General features: G+C 35.2%; 2 protein-coding genes across 3 annotated transcripts; one reads left to right on the forward strand and one right to left on the reverse strand.

Annotated features, from left to right (window-relative positions):
* Positions 1-1,555: 1,555 nt before the first annotated feature.
* On the reverse strand, positions 1,556-5,454 carry LOC115976429 (50S ribosomal protein L27, chloroplastic). Its single transcript, XM_031097697.1, has 3 exons — positions 5,079-5,454; positions 1,990-2,091; positions 1,556-1,897 (listed from the first exon to the last, which is right to left on the reverse strand). The coding sequence occupies exons 1-3, from the start codon at positions 5,382-5,384 to the stop codon at positions 1,718-1,720; spliced, it is 588 nt and encodes a 195-aa protein (XP_030953557.1). The 5' UTR covers positions 5,385-5,454; the 3' UTR covers positions 1,556-1,717.
* Positions 5,455-6,893: 1,439 nt separating this feature from the next.
* LOC115976430 (40S ribosomal protein S15a-1) lies at positions 6,894-9,256 on the forward strand. 2 transcript variants are annotated; one of them, XM_031097698.1, is made up of 4 exons: positions 6,894-7,019; positions 7,934-8,068; positions 8,156-8,316; positions 8,884-9,256. In XM_031097698.1, exons 2-4 carry the CDS (start codon positions 7,936-7,938, stop codon positions 8,980-8,982), a joined length of 393 nt encoding a protein of 130 aa, XP_030953558.1. In that variant the 5' UTR covers positions 6,894-7,019; positions 7,934-7,935; the 3' UTR covers positions 8,983-9,256. The 2 variants fall into 2 exon arrangements, with proteins under 2 accessions (XP_030953558.1, XP_030953559.1); XM_031097699.1 differs by having other exon boundaries at positions 6,962-7,019; positions 7,928-8,068.
* Positions 9,257-17,114: the final 7,858 nt, after the last annotated feature.

The following is a 17,114-nucleotide window of genomic DNA, read 5'->3' on the forward strand; positions in this document are numbered from 1 at the left end:
AGTAGAACCATAGAAATGTTGGCTAAACTGTCTCCCTGTTTAGCTATAATCTTGCTCATAGAGGCATGAATATTGATACTGGTTGCCATGCTTGCTCTACGTCTGATGGATCTATTTTACCCGTCCTTCGTGATTGTACTGTGGCAATAAACTTTTGGCTGAGAAGTGGTCTACCAGGTACCTTTTCAGAATTCTTTGATCCTGACTTAAGTTGGCTCCATATAAAAATAGTCACTCTAACTTTCTTTACCCCAGTGGCTCATTCCATTGGAAATTGTTTTTTCTTTATGGTATTTGGTATCTTTGGCTTAAGATAAACAATAGGGTTTTCAAGCATACCAAACCTAATCCCTCTCTTAATTTTGAGGTCCATAACATAGCCATGGATTTTTGTATCATTGTTTCTCCTATGTTATCTCGTGGTAATGACAGGACTAGGTGGATCAATTGGGAAAAATCAGATTTGAATTGGTTCAAGCTGAATATTGATGGATCCTCCATTGGTAATCCTGGTAAAGCTGGAGGAGGAGGAATCATTAGAAACCAGCATGGTAACCGGGTAAGGGGCTTTGCTAGATCAATAGGAATTGCTTCTAGCGTTGTTGCTGAATTATGAGCTCTAAGAGATGGCCTCAAGTCTTTGCATCCATCTTCAGATTCAATTTCTAATTGTTGAAATAAATGCCTATTTTATTGTAAATCTGCCGAATAATGATAACAGAGAGGCCAATGGCTGTGCTGACAACATAGCTAAAAGTGGAACTAATATGTTTTCCGGATTTTGTTGTTTTTGAATTCTCCCCCTAATTGTATTTTGAGTAATGCTTGGGACACATAATTTCTCACAACTTTGTGCCACAACTCGCCATGTGATGAGTTATGATTGGCAAATGTGTCCTCACATGGCTCACATCACACCTTTGCCAATTACAACACGCCATGTGGCGAGTTATGGCTCAAAGTTGTGGGGAATTATGCGATCCTATCATTACTCTTGTATTTTAGATCAGCTTAGGCTTGATGCCTTGTGCACTGTTTTTTTTTTTTTTTTTTTTTGTAGGCGCAGTGCTATAACTCTGTAGCTGCTCTTTTTTATTCTATTCCAGTTAGTCAAAAAATAAAAAATAAATGGGTATCACAAAGAATACCATTACTATTGGACTATCACTTGAACAATAACCATATCCGACAACAATATGGTCTACCTCACTATGTGACTCGTATATCCTACACATCATATGTTCTCTCACCAAAAAATTGTGAATTAGTTGGTTTTACACCAATTAATGGTGTCAACAGGCCAATGGGTTATCAGTTGATTGTCTAATGGAACAATTCCATATAATTATGCTATTCTTCTTTTGTTTACTTCCGAGTTCCGAGTCATGAATTTTTTCGGTTCAAAGCTTTACTTTTTAATTTAAGACAACCTTTTAACGACCAACCATTTGTCAAAATTCTAGAGGTAATGATAACTTTTAGAGACCTTTAACGTTGCAGACACCTGAACTGAGTATCAGAAACTATGGGCCACTTCTCCAAAAAGGGGAGAGAATAAAAACAAATCGGAACTCAAATCTGCAAATATGATGCAAATGTTTCCAGTGACACTTCTCAATAAGAATATCAACAATTACTGGACAACAAAAAATAACAACCAATGATTCAAATCTATATGCAGAGCAAAGAGATTAGGATAGAGAGACGCAGGCCATAATTAGCAAGTGGGATGGCTATCTTGGGCATCAACAGCCGAAGCCATAACTAGTTGGGGTTCAGCAATATAAGCTTCCTTTCTTGCTTTCTTGCGTTCACGTTGCAACCTGAAGTTTTCTCTCTTTCTTGCTTTGTAACTGTTAGGGTTCTCCGGCTGTAGTTCTCGCGGATAAACACTGATCTGTCAGTTATAGAATTTCATTGTCTAAGTCACCATTTAAAATGTAACTATTCAAAACAAGAACTGTAAGGTTTAATAACTTTAAAGTTAACCTTCTTCCTGTCGGGCCCAAACTTCTCAAATTTAACTAGTCCATCTATCAAGGAGAATATCGTGTGGTCCTTGCCAAGCCCCACATTGTTCCCTGCATGGAACTGAATTGTTGCAAAGAAAACATTTAGGTGTCATTGGAAGACAATACGCTGAGGGATGAGGAACTGTTAATAACAAGTACTTTTTCTTTTCTTGGGACAAATAAACTCCTTTGGAATTTCTAAATACTAATAGAGAAGCTTGAAATTATTTCGTGTAAAGAAAGTGGAGAATTACTTTAAAAATTATACACAGGTTATACGCAAATTTCCCCACTAAACCTCTATATTTAATTATCAATCTACTGAGTTTGATGAACATGATGCTGGCGGCTGGCCAATCACAAGAATGGAGATTTTTATCTCTACTAAGGAAATTCATGTAATTCATTGTGTTCTAAGCAGTACTGCTTTTCTAATTTCTATATAATTGCACGATCATCTTTTATGAGAGTTACAATGGGAGAGGAAGGATTTGAACCTTGAACGTCTCAGTTGGAAACACCAAGAGCTACTAATTGAGCTACAAGGCCCTTGGCATATAATTGCACGATCATCAGCAGATACAAATTAAGACTGAAAGCTGCACATCATGTAGCCTCCATAATCAAAGTATCAAACTCGCCCAAACAAGGGATATTCTTCATAGAAATGTTGTCCTCTTTTTTACCCCACTACTTATAAGAATAGTCATTCTAAGGGGTGAAGCTATAATGCCAAAAGCTCTTTAGTACTGTAAAGGGTTAAGCATCCCTCAAACATCTATCTCCGAAATGTAGCTTTCAGTTCCAAACTGGTTTGCAACCCAAAACCTACCTGTGAATTTTGAGTCCGAAACAATCTGTTTCCTCAAATGGTTCCAATTATTGTCAGTCATGCCAAACTCAAATAGAAAGAGTATCCTAATTCATAATATCACCAAATAATGAAAATAAAAGTTAGACCAAAACGCCTTAAATTTCCTAAGAAACCCTCATAAAATAGTTCTATCCTCTACCTGACCTCTATAGATTGTAAGCCTCATGAATTTCAGGTTACAAGAACCTATGCAATTCCAAAGGAACATAACTAGAGTACTTTTTCTTGATAACCATGGAGTATCATATCCTAACTGAGAATAAATGGAACTACCAAAGACCCACAAGGAGCACTAGGTTAGGTCCAAGCTTCTTTTACCACAGCAATTTCCCTGGTAAAGACAGGCATAACCTCTAAAATTTTCTGTGTATACAGTAAATACTACAGAACTGCATCAGATCAGACTTAATAAATTCCAAGGGAAGGATTTGTCCTTTGCTGTTTGTATCAATCCTTTCGTGTAATCTCTTAGTAGTTTGTGGAGTGGTATCTAATCTTATAATATCAACACATGTTGTTTGCATCAATCCTTTCCCCTTGTTAGCAGTTTCAATTCCTCTACTTATTTACAACCCGCCTAGCTAGCCATCGCAGCTAGCCTCAGTAATTTCCTTTTCTTAACTATATTCATGAGTAATCTCACGAGAACAATGAAAAATGAATACCTTAGTAACCTAAGAGTGTCAAAGGGGGTGCCTAGTAACTACGCCCATGTATGTACAGTTTCAAAAAGAGCTAATCAACCAACTCGGAACTGTAGCAAAACTGAAGACAAATTTCCAAGCACAACTGAATTAGCTGTGGCGACATAAACTTAGTTATGCATATGCCGACTTCAAGCAAAATCATGATTGAAAAATAATTATAACAAAACATTTCCAAACACAAGACATATCCAATTGGGGGAGTATTTCCCAATAAATCAACCAGGGCAGCAATTTAGGTAACACTTAGGAAGTACTGTTATTACTTTTAGCCCTTCTCCAACACATGCAAAATAAGTACCTCTCATATTGCTAACCAAAGTGGGGGATAATTACACATACACAGGTCTAGTATGAGATAAATTCAATTTATCATCCTGTGGTTTTAAAATTGCACTTACCCAAGTGAACATAAATCCTCAAAAAAAATTACCGCAAAATCTTTAAAAAATCATATATTCAAATCACTTTCTTTGGAAAGTAAACAAAATAACAGCTTCATTAAAATCTCAATATATTAAATTCATTAACAAACCCAAATACAATTAAAACTCATGCGCACAGAAAGTGTAACCTTTTTTTTAATTGGTAAGTTTACACTCCCCAGTCGAACCTCCCCCCCCCCCCCCCCAAGTGAGTGCATTTTGAACCTACAAATATACTGTCCACACTTTCTCAAAGGGAGGGAACGAGGTGCCATTTGAGCTGGACTATAATCCTCCAAAGTTATTAGGGTAACTCCACCATGGAGTTTCTAAAATCCTATCCATCCATTTTGAAACAAGTAAATTAGATTTATACCAAATGGTGACACTCGTTTATTTAAGAGTTGATGACATTGCAACATACAATACATTCATTTCAAAATAGATGGATAGGATTTTCAAACTCCAAAATAGTTACACTAGGACATGAACAGGATTCGAATCCTGTTTGTGCTATAACTCATTGGCATTTATAAATTTTCAAATCAAAGTGTTGGTAAATTGAATTGGACACAAACCCACATATCTATCATATACCATACAATAAAATTTGAGTTCCAGAAGCCATAATTATGCCAAATGGTTATCTTCTCTCTACAACAAGTGGTTACACTCTTCTTGCACCAAGTAGACTTTATTAAAAGGCTTAGGTTAGGTAAATTACCTAATTTTCTTACAATTTGGGGTGCTTTCAAATTAAAACCTGAGCTTATTAAAAAGATTAGGATTAAGACCACAAATTTGTTCAATTGTTTCAATTTTCAGCCTCAATAAAAATTCACATAAGTCATAATCAAAACCTATATGAACATGAAAAATCCTTCAACATGAAATTATAAGACCTTGGCTACACTACACTATATTAAATCTGTGAAATTATATAATGAGTAATAATTTTTTAGTTTTCATATGCAATAATACTAGCGATTATAATGAAACCCCACAAGCACAAAAATATAAAGCTCCAAAATTTAGAGGCAGTGATAATGATAAATACAAATACCTTGGTACCTCGCTGGCGAACGATAATGGAGCCGGGCTTGGCGAGCTGGTCACCGTAAATCTTAACGCCGAGTCTTTGACCTTTGGAGTCTCGGCCATTCTTGGTGCTTCCGGCACCTTTCTTGTGAGCATTCTGAATGGTCAGCGGAATTCTCCGTGGGACCGACACCAGCTTTGTGGGACCCATTTGTAAGGACCCACCAAAGTCGCCTCTGAAGAAAGAGGACGAAGATGAGCTTGAAGCTAAGCTTAGCCCTCTGAATGCCCCAGCTAAGTTCAAGCTCATAGTCATAGACATGGCCGCCATTTTTCTTTCTTACTCTATCTCTCAACCAAAATGATTTCACGCAGAGGAGAGAGTGTGCACCGGGCAACCTTATCTTATTCTTCTCGAAGGAACTGTCGTCTTACACAACAATGAACGACACGTCGTTCTTTTGAATTTGTTAGTCGTTTCGTTTGTTTCTCTCATCTTCGGCTTTTGGGAAAAGTAATGCATTTAAATTTTTTTTTTTTTTTAAACCTTTGAAAATGGTGTAATGTGAGAACCTCTCTCACAGCACGTGTGGATCCCATAAAAGAGAGATCTTATGAGATTGTTTCATAAAATATCAATTTTTTTCTTATATTTGATTATTTTTAGAAAAATTTTCAGGAAAAATTTTCAAATATTTGGTTCAAAAAAAAAAAAAAAAAACACAAAATTCACCGTACCAATAATTTAATCCCACATATCCACAATACCAAAGCACAATTTGATTTTACAAAATATGAAGACTCTATGTATCTAAATAAACTATCATAAGTAACAAAATCAATAAATTCTCTAGCATTCAAATGATATTCCATTGAGCCTTGCAAGGAATACCATTTATTAGAAAACAACCATCAAGATCTCTGTAAGGACTCAATTTGTAACGACTCCAAAATGGTGTTGGGTCACTTTCTGCCTTATAAGCTGTGAAGCCAAGGGAGTAGTGTACCACCAAGCCTCTGATCAGATGTTTGGTGGTACACTATTCCCTTGGCTTCACAGCTTATAAGGCAGAAAGTGGGGGGGTTTTTTTTCGATGTGGGACTGATGAGCCAAAATCGGTTACAAGCAAGCTATTGGCAGAGCTGAGGCAAAAATGGTCTCCACAATCCCCATTGGAAATTAACATCCACACATCACAACTTTCTAATTGCTTGGAAGACCCTGAAGCTAAAAAAATAAAATACTAATGTTGCAAGATACCTAATATAGCCATGAGTAGAATTTTCTACTTTTAGTATTTCAAGCAAACCAAAACTTCATATTCCCCCAAAAAATTTACCAAAACCCAAAATTGGGTCATCTTATGTTTGGCACAGAAATGCCTCAATGGAAAAAAAAAATAAAAAAATTGGTTATCATTTGTTGTATTGTCTTTTATCTTCACAATCTTATTATAAATTAACTAAGAAGATGTTAAAAGCCTTGTACCTTAACCGGTTGGCTTTTTCTGATGTGGTTCAAAATTTTAAATCTTACATCTCCTAATTATTGAATTACTAAAAAATAAATAAATAAAAAAGATAAGAAAATTGAATAAAGAAAAAAGATAATTGATTTTTTTTTTTAATGCAAAGTAAGAAAAATAGTGAGTTGAGCCGATTCCAAACATTTAATTGGGCCCATTATAAAGTCTTATGGATTGCTTCTGCATTAAGACGAGCTTGGACCAACACACACTGGTAAACCACCAGTACTTTTAAAAGCCCATTAACAAGAGAGAGAGCCCATTAGAACCCTAGCTGAGGTGAAGAGCAAATTGGTAAATCAATGTCTTTCTTTTCCAAAACCAAATATAGGAATTTGGAAGGAAGACTCTATTAAGCTTTTTTCTCTCTCTCGGAGGCGCCTCTGCTCAGAGCTCTCTCTCTCTCTCTCTCTCTCTCTCTCTCTACTTCTATACCTACGGTAAGAACAACAAACCCAACAAAACAAAATCCTCAAACTTCGACGATGCGTTTAAGGATTTCTTTTTCAAACTTTCAATATTTCGATATTCGATCTGTTGTTTTATTATATATATATATATATGTGTGTGTGTGTGTGTGTGTGTGTGTGTGTGTGTATATATCTGTGTGTGTCGTATGGTTCTGTTTCATTTTGGCTTTTGTGCTCGCTTCTTGTTACTGGGTTTTTGGTTTTAGATTTTTAGTTAATAATATGTGCGTGCCTGTTTGAATTTTTCAATCTAAAAATGGATTGGTGATCAGTGGGGGTTAGAGCACAACTGATTTAGGTAAATGTTTTTTTTTTTTTTGAAGCATACGTAATAGAAACATTTGCTTCTATTTATTCTTTGAGTTTGTATGTTTTGTTAGCAACTAGATGTGTGTTATATAATTGGTTTTGCATTGTTCTGGGTACGGTTGTTAAATTGGATGATTTCATGATTTTGGGTTTGCCATATGATGTAAAGCTAGTGGCTTTGGTAGCAATTATGAAATTTTGGGTTTTGCTATATGATGTATATGACTGGCCACAAGAGTAGGTTATTGTTGATTTGTTCCTAATGGCATAAACTTCTTTCAACTGTGGTTTTATGTTCGTTTCTTGGTAAATATATGGAAGGTGAAGGATTCATTGGTTAAGGGTAATGTGGTTGTGATATTTTAGATTGACATAAATACACATCATTTCTTTCTTTTTATTTTTTTCCCCAAAATTTAAAGGATACCAGGCCATTACAATAATTATATGGAATGTTTCATACTTGATTCAGAAATTTTTTGTGTGAGTGTGTGTGTCTTCTTTTTGCATATTTGCTTTGTGTGCCAGACCCTTGTTTTAGTCATTGATATGGTTATTAAAATATGTAGCCGCAGCAATGGTGCGAGTGAGTGTTTTGAACGATGCTCTTAAGAGCATGTACAATGCGGAGAAACGGGGGAAGCGCCAGGTCATGATCAGGCCATCCTCAAAAGTCATCATTAAATTTCTCCTGGTTATGCAGAAGCATGGTATACTATCATAAGTCACCTTCATTTTTTTTGTTTACTCATAGACATTTTAAGTTCTCTTTTAATATATTTGGTGTTACTCTATAGGTTACATTGGAGAGTTTGAGTATGTTGATGACCACAGGGCTGGCAAAATTGTTGTCGAACTGAATGGGAGGCTCAACAAATGTGGGGTTATTAGTCCTCGTTTTGATGTGGGTGTGAAAGAGATTGAAGGTTGGACTGCAAGGCTGCTCCCCTCAAGACAGGTTAGCACCACATGCTTCTTGTAAAGTCATTTTCAGGAAATTTGCTGTTTCTTTATTACTGCAAGCCTTCAAGCCAGATGTCTCCTGATATGTTTTTTACCTTAATATGATTATGCCATTTCCTTTTTCATTAAATGTTTGGTTTAGGGTGAATTTAATCTTCAGATGATTGGCTGATACTGATGATTAAATTTATGAAGAATGTTAAATGTAAATTAATGGCCTCATTTGACTAATTTGTTAAGGGTGGCCAAATCTGTTAAGGATCCATAACTGATCCCAAAAAAATTGGGATAGGTTAAGGAGATCAAATCTGTTATTGTTGTTGTTATCGGCTGTTTATGTCTTTTTCTCTCCTTGTCCCTTTTTGCTTTTCTTTGCTATGCTTTTAATATGCCCTGCGTATTAGGATGGCACTTTATCTTGCTCATTTTTATTGAAACTCTATGACTTAAATATATATTTTTTAAAATGGACTTTGATCTGCATTACATCTCTTTAATTTTATTCGGTTATACAGATTGCCATTTTTTTTTTTCCTGAGTGATATATTTCTGAAAACTGCAGTTTGGATATATTGTGTTGACAACTTCTGCTGGTATCATGGATCACGAAGAGGCTAGGAGAAAGAATGTTGGTGGTAAAGTGCTTGGATTTTTTTACTAGGCTTAATTTCAAGACTGATCTCTAAGTTTCTGCTTGAGAGGAATTTTTGGGTGTATTTCCAACTCGGTTAATATAGAATGGTTCTATGTTTCATATGATGTGTGTGTGAGTGGCAATTTGTGTACCCACATTTTATGAAGACTGTAATGTTGCCTTTCATTTGCTCTCAGTCTCTCACTGTTAAAGAGACTACATATTTGATTATCGTTCAGTCGGGTTATATGAATCACAATTTACTGCAATTTTCAAGGCTTTGATCATTGAAGTATCCATTTGGCCTGGTCATTGTATGAAACTATGAAATATGTCATCTTTTTCCTCTATGTGAGTGATGGGCAGGCTACAGAATTCAAACTGAACTAAAATGATAAATCAGTTTATTTTTTAAGTAATCTTATTTATCAAGTTTGTCTAAAAGAGTTTCTCAAAAAAAAAAAAAGTTTGTCTAAAATCAAATCAGAACCAATTTTAGTTCATACATGTGAAAATTTCAAATAAAATTCCAAGGGGAAGATGGAAACACCAAAAATTAAATGCTTGATTTTGAAGTAAATTTATAACAATTATTATTATTATTATTATTTATTTTTGTTTTGTATCTCATCCCATTTAAACCACTTTTTAGACCAAAAGGTTACTGCATACCTAAAACTAGGTTTAAATTTAAAAACAATTGACATTAGTTATCCTATTTGCTTCTATAATACTTTTTACTATATCAAAACAAAACATCCTTGTATTTCCAAGATGGTTTCCCCCTGTTAGAATTTGCTTGAATATTTTACGTTGGAAGTTCTTTCGCTCCTGTGTTGAAGGAATCTTGAATTAGATTTGTAATTTTTTTAACGTATTAAATTGCCTATTAGATCAAGTTACTTTAACTTCGTCCAACAACAAAATTGAAAAGCATCAGCGACATTGACTATAAATACTTTCAAACCCTAAACTAGCTATAATTGAGTAGCCTCACATAATTTCTAGTCATAATTGGTGTTTGGGCATAAGCTCTATTTTACATGGATTTCTTTTAAGGGGGTTGAGAAAAGTTGATCCAAAGCTACACTAATACTGATGAGTTCTATCATTACCTTTTAACTTATTTTTCTCATTACCTTTAACTCCTTCCTCATCATAATTATCGAAAAATTTAACTCATTTCCTCTCTTTTTCTCTAAAAATCTTTTATTTTGATTAGATCCCAGCCGTTCCAATTTACCTTTAATTCCTTCCTCATCATAACTATCGAATTATCAAAAAATTTAACTCATTCCCTCTCTTTTTCTCTAAAAATATTTTATTTTGATTAGATCCCAGCCGTTCCAATTAAAGAAGAATCACCAAATCATCATTTAAAACAACTCTATCTTTAATAACAACATTCGATTGCATTAAATTTGTGTGTTTGTTGATACGAGACCAAATTTTTAACTTTACATATTTGGCAATTTGGTTTGCAAGAAAATTTTGTCCATAAAGTTTCTAATCAATCATATTATTGTATTAATATCAATAATCTTAATATCATTTTTTAGTCAAATTATAGTCATATATATACAAAATTGGTTCTACATCATATCTACAACTTTTTATTTCTTTTGTTTTTGTTTTTTTAAATTGCTACAATGAGTTATTGTAGATCTTTCATCCATTTGTTAATTACCTTTTGTTCTTTTTCAATTCCGTACTCTTCAACTCCTCTTACCTTTGATTCTTAGAAGTTAGATCTCTCTCTCTCTCTCTCTCATGAGCGGTGGTTGTTAGGTGCCAACGTAGGCGGCCGTGAATCATTGTCGTGGAACATCTTTTGTAGTGGCCAATTTGGTGTTGTCTTCTCGTCAAATTTCTGTTGTGGATTGATTGGTTCTGTCAAGTTATTACTATGTGGTACGATGATACTGATCTAATTCTGAGTAGCTAATTTCTACAGTAACTACGATGAGGTTGGGTATGAGCTGATTTAGCCCCTATATGACATGGGTTGAGTTGAGCATGGTGGGTGTTGTGGAAAAAATAAATAAATTATTTTGTATTATTTTAATTGGATTTATAATAAAATGAAGATTGAGATATATGCAAGGTCAATTGAAAATTCTAAATTAAAAAAATAAGTTGCTTTTGTAAAATTTGGCTAAACTTTTTCAAATCAGATGTGAATGCTTTAAAAATGAAGCGATAAAAGATATGATAGCAACGGTAACATTTAAACAAGTTAAATATATAAACATTAAAATCCAAAACTCACATGATAAAGAGTACATGAAGTAGATTTCTCTGAGATATATTTTGAGGCCATTAGAGGATATAGTAAATATGACATATCCACCTTCAAGATGGGTTGAGCACATTTAAGATTATTATAATCTCAAGTGAGAGTTACATATGACATTGCCAAAGATAGTAGTTGCCCTCGTCGTGCAAGTTTCCTTCCTGTCACGAGCTAACTTCCAGGATGAGTCTCTTTTATTGTCGTCGTCGTCATCATCATCGGCATCATCCTCACTGTCACTGCTACTTCCTGCAGGCTCCAAATCCATAGGATCCCTATAAGAATTACAGTGGATATATGTCAAAGTGAAGGGACATTATGGAAGACAATTTTTTGAAGCCTTAGAATTAAAGTTGAAAAAACTTAGTGGCCTTTTGTAGGTGTAGAAAAGAGTGGGGTTGGTTGGAGGATCTTCTTGGCATATACTCTTAAGCACAACTTTTTGATAATTAACCACAAACTAAAAGAGACCTGTAGCAATTTTGGAATCATATATATTCGTAGTATCTTTTCTCTTGCAACTTTTGTGAAACCTTGGCGTTTCACGTATGGTAGTAGCCGAATTTTAATGTGATAGCCACATTGAGACTTGCAAAATACCCTTAAGCAATGTTATCGAACTCAAATATTACCTTTTCTTTTTTTAATTACAAAAGTGCCTAGAAGTGTTGGTCAGTCTTAAAATGAGAATGACTACTTACTTATTCATCCACTATTTTTTTTATTAAGTTAAAAAAGGAAAAGAAAAAAAAAAGTTGATGAAACCATCAGTTGCAAGCATACCCTTCGAAGACTGTGTGAACCCCAAAACCACAGCAAAAAGAGTATGGTGAACCCCAAAGTAGTTTGAATAAGTATGTAACAAAAATCCAACTCACCCTTTCATCATGAGCTACTTACAGTTACCTTTAGGTATGAGCAAAAATTGGGTGACCATCATGGCATCTTGTCAAAGATTAGTGCGTGCTACCACTAGTGAAACCAATCATGGCGCTAGACTTGTAGTAGACTAGTAGTGACTCCCAAACCAAACAAAGGCATATCTACCTGCAGTATTAGTGTGAACTGAACTCAAAAGTGGACCAACTGTACCTATTGAAGAATGTCTCGTCTTTTGTATCAATACAATACTTCTGAATAGGGAGATGCTACGTCTACAATATTTTTATAACAAATCACAAGTGGTTAGTTGTTATTGGTTCAAATTTGAAACTAACACTAAGATTACTTTTTTGCCCTAACAATAACAACCAGTAACAACCTGCCATTTAGGACTTGTGGTAAAAATATTGTAGACATATCATTTCTCTACTAAATATGGATGCTAGGTTTGGAAGCAACACTTGGAATCTTTTTTTTTTTTTTTTGGATATGCTTACAATAATGTCCCGGTTTGTTAAGTTTTCGGTTCAAGATGCTTCATCTTTCTGCTACTTATCCTCTTTGTTGGTATGTATATATATATAGGATTATGCAAATGAGTACCCTTAGGCATTGGTTAAAAATCCAGTTAAAGAAAGTTTTTATGAGAAAAAAAAAATTAATGGTTTGACAGTTTTTTTCATTTTTCATAAAAAAGATGTTAAATTTTTTTTTTTTTCTAAAATAGATTATTAATCAATACTCTAAGAGTACTCGTTAGTATTTTTCATATATATATATATATATATATATATATAAACAATTAATTCAACATGTGTACTTCAGGATTGTTCTTTTGTATCTGTTGACGTGGGTGGCTTGAATTGCCAATAAAGCCCACAAGCCCAATATTTGTATGTCGGTCAAGTATGAGAATATAATTCCCAGTAATTGCCGACCTATAACATATATATATATATATATATATATATATATATTAAGTTTGTGATAAACGGCAAATATATAGAGAGAATTTGAGAATTCTATTAACTTAGTAAGTGCAGCCGTATAAGAGAAAATAGAAAAAATAGAGGTAGTCAGTTTCTATTTTTATTGTTTTTGTGAGAGAGTGTTAGGGTGTAATTAAGATTTGGATTTATAGAGAGTGTTTTTGTGTACTATTGTATTTCCTTATTTTTTATAGTGAAATTTCTCCGTCGTTGCCATGAAAGTAAGCAGTTTACCGAACCACGTAAATTCCTGTGTTATTTGTATGTACTAGTTATTTAAATTCTGCTTATTTACTATTATTAATTTGAGTCCTGAGGTGCTATTTGCACAACAATATACTTTTGGACTAGGATGGGAATTCTTGGACCCTTGGCTAGTCCCTTTTACTTGCCGTTACGGAATGGCTTCCTTTCCATAGATTTCACTTTCCTTAGAAGTACATATTTCCTATGGTATTTAACATCTATGGTTGCAGAGAAATTTTTTTCTTTTTTCAGGAGTAGGGTGGTAAAAGCTTCATTTCTTGAAGTTTGTTTCAAAAAGGTTGTGGAGTCCTTCTTCAATCTTCATGGTTCCAAAGTTTCCATCCCAAGCCTAATATGATTACCATCCTTTGAAGTGGTGAAAACTCAAGACGGATTTTTACCCAAAAAAAAAAAAAAAACTCAATACAGACGACTCCTCATTCTGTAACCTTAGGCTAGCAGGGGAAGGAGGCCTCCTTTTAGATAGTGAAGGTAATTGACTAAGGCATTTCTCTAGATCAATTGGTTCTGTCACGAGTTTTATAAGTGAATTATGGGCATCGAGAGGTGGGTTTACTTTGGTAGATGAATGTGGGGCCACAAACTTGCATTTAGAATTAGATGCAAAAGTGTGATAAATTTGCTGCAAGAAGTACTAACCTTTTAATGGCACACCTTCTTACTGATTGCATATATAACCTATAGAAAAGTGTCAGCAGAAACCAATTTTTAATAAAGCTTGGTCTTTATTAATGTTTACAAGTTACTTCAAATGAAACTTAACGTGAAAACCCAACTCAAAGTGGAATCTGACATCATAGAATAGGGTTTGGGGTTAGAAATGCGCCAATTAAGATGACTTTTTATTGCAATGCAAGTTACAAAGGAAGATGAAAAACCAATTAAAGTGATTACAATTCCTTAGAAATTAAGTTCTAATTCATAAGTCTGTGTTATTTCCGGTGCCACTTATTCGAAGTGAATATCAATAAACAAACTAACTCGAAGCACAATTATTCAAAGTAAGTTAGATCAACGTGAATTGATTTGAAGTAAACTATAATTCGAAGTAAAACCCAATAAGATCAAATCCTAAGCCATTAAATAGTTTAAAAAATGAGTTTATTGTAATAAAATTTGGAAATAATATAACATCATAATTTGATATTGTTTTCGAGTTAAGTTCTAGGGTTTTAGTGTTTTAGATGCCCAAATGGTTAATATATATGGATTTAATTATTATAATTTAACCATTTTATGAGTTTAACATAAGTGACATAAGTTGTAATTAACATTTATCAAATTACTAAAACTAATTATGTGAGAATTATAAGTGAAATTTGGCTATAAAAACTGTAAGGACACGATTTGGTAACGAACCTAAACAGTATTGGGTTCGCACGTAAAAAGGCCCAAACAATATCATTTGTAGAGCGTGGGTTTGAAAGGCTAGGTCTTGGTCACCAGGCGGTGGGTTTTTTGTGGAGTTCATACATGGTTCGGTTTTCTTCACCCCTGGAGTCTTTCTCCTGGAGGTAGGCTGGGAGGTTCTAGTTTTTGGCCATTTTTTCCAGCCTCTTCTATAGATTACTTACCTTTCCTTTTATACCAGCCTGCATCCACTGTCCTTCGTCCACGTGTAGGTTTAAACTTTCCAAAACTGATACTTGTCCCATCAGTCCATACTCAAAGTCGTTGGGGGTGGTTGTAAAAGCCAAAGAATGCGGCTCTGTCAGGTGCAGAGTATTGAATGACAGTAAGGGCAGCTTTCCCTTGATATTTTAGATTTTCTTTCAAGTTTAGTCCTATACCGTTTTTGCCTCTCTTTCCGATAGGACTTTGGGTTCTGCCGAGGACTGAACTGTCCTCGGCTGTATCCCAAGGCCATCTTGTGCTTTATATTATCGGGCTTGGGCCATAACCCTCCTCGACTTGGACCTTTGGATTCCCCACGGGTAAATGGGTCTGGCCCATAAATTACTTGGGCCCCACAATAGTCCCTCAAAACCTTGCTGTCCAACCTCTTGGTTGGAAAGGGGGGTTTTGGTAATGCCGAGCCTTTATTATGGCTCACTTAATTCGGTCTTTCATTAATGCTGGCGGTTTTCCATCTGTCCAGGAAATGTACCGATCAACGAGACATTTTTTGATTTTACTCCCGACGCGTTCTTGCCGTTTGGTTATCCAAAACGCGCTTTTAATGACTTCTATTTACGAGACTCATTTACATTCGACGGTTTGTTTGATGAGGTGGGGAAGTGGAACAGATACATTTTTGTTTACAGATTCTTTTTGGAAACCTGGATGAATTTAATACCTTCCGTTTTACCCTTCCTATAAGAAGACAAGTAGGAGGTTATCGCTTTCGTACAGAAACCCTTTTATTCTTCTGAGATCTGAAATCCTTAGCCTCCCTTAGCGTTTACTTTACCCACTAGTTATGCACCAAATCATAATACGTTCACCATAACAACGAGTAATGAAGGAACCATACCCCTCCCCAAAGCACCATGTTCTAATAAAGCTCGAAATGACTCGGTCAGGGCAAGGATGGCGGAGACTCAAGATTTGTCTCACCTTCCTTTCAGCCAAAATCTGAAGCAGGGACTCGTCACGTCAAACTTTCGGCGTGACTAAGTCGAGAACACCCATTATCAGTACCAACCGCTCTCTTATAAGCATACCTAATATGGCACCAGTGTGTTAGGAGTCAGGACTGAGGCAGGGACTAAGTGTCCCTACTTCTTCCTCTCTTCGTTCACTAGCGCCTCCTTTTGCCTCTCTCTCTTCTTCTTTTCACCACCAGATCCATCCTGGTACTTTTCCTTCTCCCTCTTTTGCTCATTTTTCTTTCTTTTCATCTCTTCCCTCTTCTTCTCCTCCTTCTTCTCATTCATCTCCTTCATCTTCTTCATTCATCTCCTCCATCTTCTTCTGAAGAAAGTCCTTCTCTCGATATGGGCACTACTGAGGCAGAGTTTGGAAGGATTTCGGAGACGAGTTTAAAAAAGAGATCTGGCTGTTTATTTAATGTATTGCCCCTTTTTTTTTTTTTTATGGTTTTGGCAATCTATCTTTTGTATAGGCTTGTTTAAGCCCCTCATTGTACGTTGTAATACATCTTTATATTAATAAAAATTGTTATCACTTTACTTGACATGTTCTATCTCTATATTTTTCGAAATAATAACGCAATGCAAAGACATACAATCGTGTTAATTCTTTTTATTTTTAAACCGTGACCGACGTCTAGGACCGAAGTCTCAGTTAAATAAAAAGATCTTGCTCTGTGTTTATAAAAACAGTCCGGCTTAGTAATATTGAATCGAACGAATGATACTTAGAGCCAAAACTCCCATTAGGCGGGAAAAGGAAGGACATTATGACGAGCTTACTGAGTCGGCCTGGCACAATACCGCCGACCTTAGAGTACAATATTTGGGGCCCTAATCCTTCATCAAAGATAAGGGCGCTATTACGAATTTGTAAGTGCTATTCAGCACAATAATGTAGCATTTGAATCAATGACACCTAAGGCCAAAATGCTCGCTAAGAAAAAGATATCACCATAACTTTAATAGAGTTGTTTGGCACAACAATGCCGACCTGTAAAAAACGATACTTACCTCAAAACTAGCCGAGATGACAGCTCAATACTCGATGCGGTGTAGGAAGTAACCATCCGAGGACGTATCATCCGCAAAATGAACAGCCCCCCTAGGTTACTGAATAATAGCGCGTTTCACCAT

This window comes from Quercus lobata, chromosome 2 (genome assembly GCF_001633185.2).
Source record: "Quercus lobata isolate SW786 chromosome 2, ValleyOak3.0 Primary Assembly, whole genome shotgun sequence".
Taxonomy (NCBI): domain Eukaryota; kingdom Viridiplantae; phylum Streptophyta; class Magnoliopsida; order Fagales; family Fagaceae; genus Quercus; species Quercus lobata.